This window comes from Cydia pomonella, chromosome 17 (genome assembly GCF_033807575.1).
Source record: "Cydia pomonella isolate Wapato2018A chromosome 17, ilCydPomo1, whole genome shotgun sequence".
NCBI lineage: Eukaryota > Metazoa > Arthropoda > Insecta > Lepidoptera > Tortricidae > Cydia > Cydia pomonella.
In genome coordinates, this window is record NC_084719.1 from 17588143 (window position 1) to 17594355 (window position 6213).

At 36.8% G+C, this 6213-nt stretch overlaps 1 protein-coding gene across 1 annotated transcript; it reads left to right on the forward strand.

The window, feature by feature from the left end:
- Positions 1-461: 461 nt before the first annotated feature.
- On the forward strand, positions 462-4165 carry LOC133526957 (uncharacterized). The gene is made up of 2 exons (XM_061863812.1): positions 462-1542; positions 3292-4165. The coding sequence occupies exons 1-2, from the start codon at positions 1015-1017 to the stop codon at positions 3901-3903; spliced, it is 1140 nt and encodes a 379-aa protein (XP_061719796.1). The 5' UTR covers positions 462-1014; the 3' UTR covers positions 3904-4165.
- Positions 4166-6213: the final 2048 nt, after the last annotated feature.

A 6213-nucleotide genomic window follows, 5' to 3' on the forward strand; every position in this document is an offset into this window, starting at 1 on the left:
CGCCGCCTCTGTATCCGTTTCATTCACGAAATATGAAATCATTGTCAACGATATTAATGACAGAGTTAATAAAAAAAATACTTTATATATTTATTATTTACTTATTCTATTTTAATAAAAAGTAATTAAATGTTGCATAATAACGTTGTAAGTTATTCTAACACGGGTATTACATTTAACTCAACTGGACATTTGAAAATTGTGACAAATATATCAATGTCATTTCGAACATCGATTGTCCGAGATAGTACTTCTTACGTAAAGTAGTACGAGTTGAGCGCGAATCACGTTCGACATGTTGCCTCTCTGTCGCACTTATAAATTCGTACGTAAGTGTGACAGGGACTCAACACGTCGAACGTGGTTCGCGGTAGGCCCTCTGTTTCAGTATCCAATAGTAGTACAAATAAGTTTTGCAAATGATTAGGAATCGCACTTTCAAAGCTTTTTGTTCTGTATCACACGTTGCGCGCTATAATTCAAAAAAGCCCGCAAAGTTTTGCAGCAATACTGTTTGAGACTATGGTAAAATCGCTTTAATCATCAATGTCAATACATTTTGTGGATAATGTTGCCATTTGAAATATGCATTACTATGAATAATGCTAGTACATGTTGTACCGATAAGTCCGATTATATTCTTTAATATCTCCGAAGAAGGTCTAATTTTGTTTACCATTGTTTAACTTTTAGGCAAAAAATGTTTCAAGTTATTCTTGCCCTGCTTTTATTTTTTTATTACTTGAATGGCGGAGACTATCAAAAAATTGATTTATTGCTCCTCGTATAGCTCTCGTTTTTCTAATAATCATTTGTAATTCGATCTAAATAAGTTTCGTGTAGCTCAATATTTACTTTATTACATAAAATGTGTCGTAATCGTGTTATAAACCTGTATAAAAAATCTAATTAAAACTACTTGTCAGACAATCATATGTTAGTAATTAGTGATGTCAGTGTTTGTTTACTAATGACAGTTTCTGTGATAATCTTGTTATTTTTCAAGATTTCGTTATGAATATTCCGGAATCAACTGGAGAGTCATCGTGTAAACGACAAGAAAATGGCGACGCATCAGCAGGTTCTGATCGCCCACTTAAAAAGGCTCGTTTCGCGTGGCAAGTAAAAGGAAAATATCACTTGAAAAATGGTGCTTCTGACCCTGGAAAACCCTCAAATGCTTCTTCGAACGAAGTAGACAGGGCTAGCTCGCCTTCGGATGACGAAAACGAATGTATTAACGCCGTGGGTAACACGGAACAAAATTTGGAAAGATTAGGCGATTACTTATTGAAACAGGACTTTAATACGCTTGACTCAGTTATCACTGATTCTGAGAACTCTCTGTTGACGCCAAGCACAAGTTTATCATCTGAGAAACTGCCTTATCCTAGATATGTGAGCTCATTTGACAACAGTAGCTCTAATAATAGCATGTCTTCCAGTGCGAACAGTCAGGAGAACAGATCTATTCCTATGTCCATGGTGGTGTCGGCGTCCTACACTGAGGACCAGTGTATAGCGCGGTGGCAGGCCAGACAGGTATATGGATGATTTAATTTTTTGTTAATTTGTTAGAATTTCTCATTACATTACTTTGTAGTACAGTGTAAACTATTATAGCGACACTCGAAAGACCTGACGTTTTTAGGGTTCCGTAGGGTGAAACGGGACACTATTACTAAGACTGCCCGTCCGTCCGTCTATCACCAAGATAGCTAGACAGTTGAAATTTTCACAGATGATGTATTTCTGTTGCCACTATAACAACAAATACTAAAAAGTATGGAAACCGCAGTGGAAAAATCCAACCCGTATTTTTCTGTTTTTTTACGGTATAGAGAGTTTTCGTTATATAGAGAGAAATTAGTGTCCACATGTCTAACAATAGTCGACCTGTAGACTACTACTATAGTCTGTATCTTTAGGTATTTAAAAAAAGGTAAACAAACAATTTGTACATTTTCGGGTAGTTTTAATATTTATTGGTTAACCAACCAAATACAAAACCTCCTGGATCTGTCACTGAACGACCTGACTTTAAACCTACTTTATTTGATCATGTAATGTTTTCATCTACCCTCAACTGCCTTAAGGAGCCATTTGAGGGTAGATTTTGTTTACCTTTTTTTAAATACCTAAAGATACAGACTATAAGTAGAAGTGTCCTGAGGACATGTTTCACATAACAACTAATTAATTCTAAGGTATAATTTATGTTTGCTGCTTGTCTGTATGGGACAACAATGGCTTTGGTTTATTGGGTGGATACATAAATATCCAGGTCTAAACTTTCATTTTATTACTTATACAGTGAAACTCCATATAAGATCAACATTTATTGGCTATAATTGGTTTACTTTAGTATTCATTTCTCTCTATGTTAACAATAACTCTCTCTTACTCTCTCTAGTAATGTTTGCATACCTGTTATACAAAGAAAAAAGAGCTAGGAGAAGTTTTGTATGTAAACTTGAATTTTTTTTATATTACAATATCTCACTACGAAAGCTAGTATCAGACAGAGATATGTACCTTGAATTGAAAGTTCATGTCATATTTAATATTATTTCAGAATGTCATTAAAAATTGAAAGCGTAACTTCGATTGTATGGTATAGATCGTGCCATTCATGACGACGCGTGCCTTGACTCGCATTGTCATGTTATTAAAGGTTAGATTTGACCAATCTGCACGTCATCATGGATGATATAAACTATAGCAGCTAGGTTGCGTGGCTCTAAATGTGAAAGTTCTTATTAAGAGGCTCTTAAGAGGACTTCATAGTTGCGATTTTTCCATACAAACACTCTCGACTGTTTCCTCCCTGGATTTTTAATCTAGAGCAATGATTTTTTTAAATAAGATCAATATCATCAATATCTGTGCCACTATTATTTGCTTTTTAAGATTATTTTATTTTGCAGAAGCTTACAGCGCCTCGAAAATCGCAGAAACGGCTCAATTGAATTGGCTGCAAAAAAAGGCGCAGTATACAAATAAGCCACCAAATATCCAAAAAATTCAAACATAGTGGCGTAGATTATTTCTTCCTCTGGCAGTTTCCAAAATTTCATAATGATTGGTTGCGTTTTGGAGAAGAAGACAGTCGAGATAGATACCTCGAAGTTTGAGTTTTTTGCGTGGGAGTTTTAGTCCGAGCTGCAGCTGTCCCTATCCGCCGTACGCCCACCAGATGAAATTCGAGATTTGAAAAGTTGCTCAGCTAGGAATTGCTCTTAATTTAATCTCTCATATATACCCTTATAAACATATTAATTGTATTTCCAGATGGCCAAAGGATTTGTGGACAATACAATAAACCGTGTATTGGATTCATGGAACAACAATCGGTTCCTGGCTCTGGACGTCGCCGAGTTCATCAACAACCTGCCCGGTGACAACAGCATCGAAAATGAAGGCATCCTTATGGCCATATCTGCACACGGCTTACAAAACACTTCAAGCTCTAGTAGTAATGAAGACAGTCAGAATGAAGAGCAAGCCTGCAGCTACATGAGCGTTAAAGATGATGCCTTCCCTTCACCTCCAAGTAGTCCCATACGATCAGATGATGGAATAAGAACTGAACCTGTAAAACTAAAACAGAGTGATGATGGTGTCCCAAAAAATGAATTAGACCTGTCTTGGTACAGTGATGACAAAAGAAATGTAAATAGTGAAACACAATTTTCTTTCTTCCCCGAGTCTTCCACTTCGTCATATCAATACTTTACTGAGTCGGAGCCCCTTCAGCCACCCAGTATTGACTATGACGCGAGTGAGAACATGAACTCTAGTGGTGCTGATATCATGACAAGTCAGTATGACTTCCTGGATGCCGCTGTTTCTTTTGCAATACAAAACAAAGGCCTGACTTCTTTTGGATCTGATTATGGTTAAATTACTCTAAAAGCCCCATTATTTCGAAATGTCACATACAAACATGGTACATGACTAAAAAAATATGTAAATACGGGAAAAAATTAAAATTGAAGAATAGTTTAAAACAGCTTTGTACTTGAATCAAAGAGAATTGGAAATAGAGGTGGATTGTCAAAGAAAACTTTGTAGGCAGAGCAAATTTACTACCATCTTTCGACACATGATTAAAACTTTTAGAACGCCATTTAACTTTGATCCTTATTCTTTCACGGATATGTATTACATTTTTTAAATATCAAAAAGTGGCGCCATCTAACAGATCAAAGGCCAAAGGTATGGCGCCACAACCTATAGCCGATGCCCAGTAAGATGGCGCCACTTTTTGATATTTAACAAATTTAACACATATCAATGAAAGAATAAGGATCTACGTCAAATGGCGTTCTAAAATTTTGAATTATGTGTAGAAAGATAACAGGAAATTTGCTGTGGCTACAAAATTTTATTTGACAATCCACCTCTATATCAAATTCTCTTTGCTTGTATCCAGAACAAAGAAAAATTGATTGAGTAAGATGCGTAAAATCTAAGACAATTTCGTGCTTCGAATTTGACAGGTAAACGAGATGTCACTGTACAGCTCCATACATTTTGCGGTAATTGTGACTGTCAAAAGTTGACGTTTAACAATTCAGTGACCCAAAACCTATGGCGCAGTACAGCGCCATCTGTTTAGGATGTCAAACTAAGAGGCAAGTTTTTTTTCTAAGAACTTTACCTCTCTATTACAATCAATTACCTTTGAACCTGGATTATAGTTCGTTTTTTTTTGCATTATAAAAAAGGTAAACAATCTTAACATAACAGTACTTTCAATGGAAAACGCTTTTTAAAAATCAGTAACTACTTATTTATGAAAGCAAAATAATATGAATGATCGTATATGACTTATAATTGTTACCTATTTGTCGTGACTTATTTTTCAAAAGAGTTTTTCAATATAAGGACACGTAAAATCACAAACAAAACGAACATTGGAAGACGAAACTGACAAATATCATTACCATTTAAATCTTTTATGACTTAAATTTACTTTTACATGGCCCCATGCCTTCTTAACCGTATTTTTACATAAATAAGCCAGTTTAAAAAACATCTTTGTCAGATTACTCTTCCTAATTCTAAATAGCAGTATTATACGACTGGGGCTCCATATTTTTCTTTATTATTAAGATTCACTTGTAACTTTAATCCAAACCATGAATTAAAGTAATTAAGGTATTTTTTGGAGCTACTATGATGGATGATAACGCCTTTGACATGACTGACTGACATAGGGTCTATCATACAACACCTTGAAAAGGTATGGAACCTGAAGTATTGCTGTTTGGAGCATTCCACGGGCTGTCCCGTACGGACGCGTTTTGTTTCCTGTATTACGACTTTCTGCGTTTAAAGCAGGCGATTACTTTTTTGTGCAATTTTTTTGACCATTAGTCACAGAAAACGAAACTCTTGTTGTACCTGCAAATGTTCCGAAAATTCGCGTTTGTATGGGACAGGGCCATTGCCATATATGTAAGGACGGGTCTTACGGGCAATAACAATTTTTTTTTTATACCACGACGGTGGCAAACAAGCATACGGCCCGCCTGATGGTAAGCAGTCACCGTAGCCTATGGACGCCTGCAACACCAGAGGCATTACATGCGCGTTGCCGACCCTTTAAAAACCTGTACACTCCTTTTTTGAAGAACCCCATACTGTAGCCCCTCGGGAAAACCTCGGCAGGAAGCTCATTCCACAGCCGAAGCGTTCGCGGGAGGAAATTCCTCTTAAACCGCACAGTACGCGACCATTTAGGTTCTTAGGGTGTGAGGATGAACACCATGCCGACGGCGAGCGGTGCGGTGATAGAAAGCGGCCGTCGGCATCATGTCAAACAATTCTTCGGAGCACAGCCCATTGTACAAGCAGTAGAACACACACAAGGAGGCAAAGTCTCTCCTTAGACTTAAAGGTTCAATACCGCTTGTGAGTTTGGGATCGTCGACAATGGGGCCAGTATAGCGGTGTCACGCTTGGCTGAGTGATATCACTGAACTAGCAACATTCTTAGTGTCCGTAAGGCCCGTCCTTAGATATATGTCAATGACATCTGACTTACTTGACTTATATTGTTATACTTAATACCCATTGCATTGCCTTACCTTCGTGGGAGAGTAAACACGTTGCTTTCTATTTCCGTAAAATGTTAAAAATAATTTTATGTTCGCAGTTGTATGTTGTACTAAGTGTTAATGATAGAACTAAAAATAAGTTTCTCAG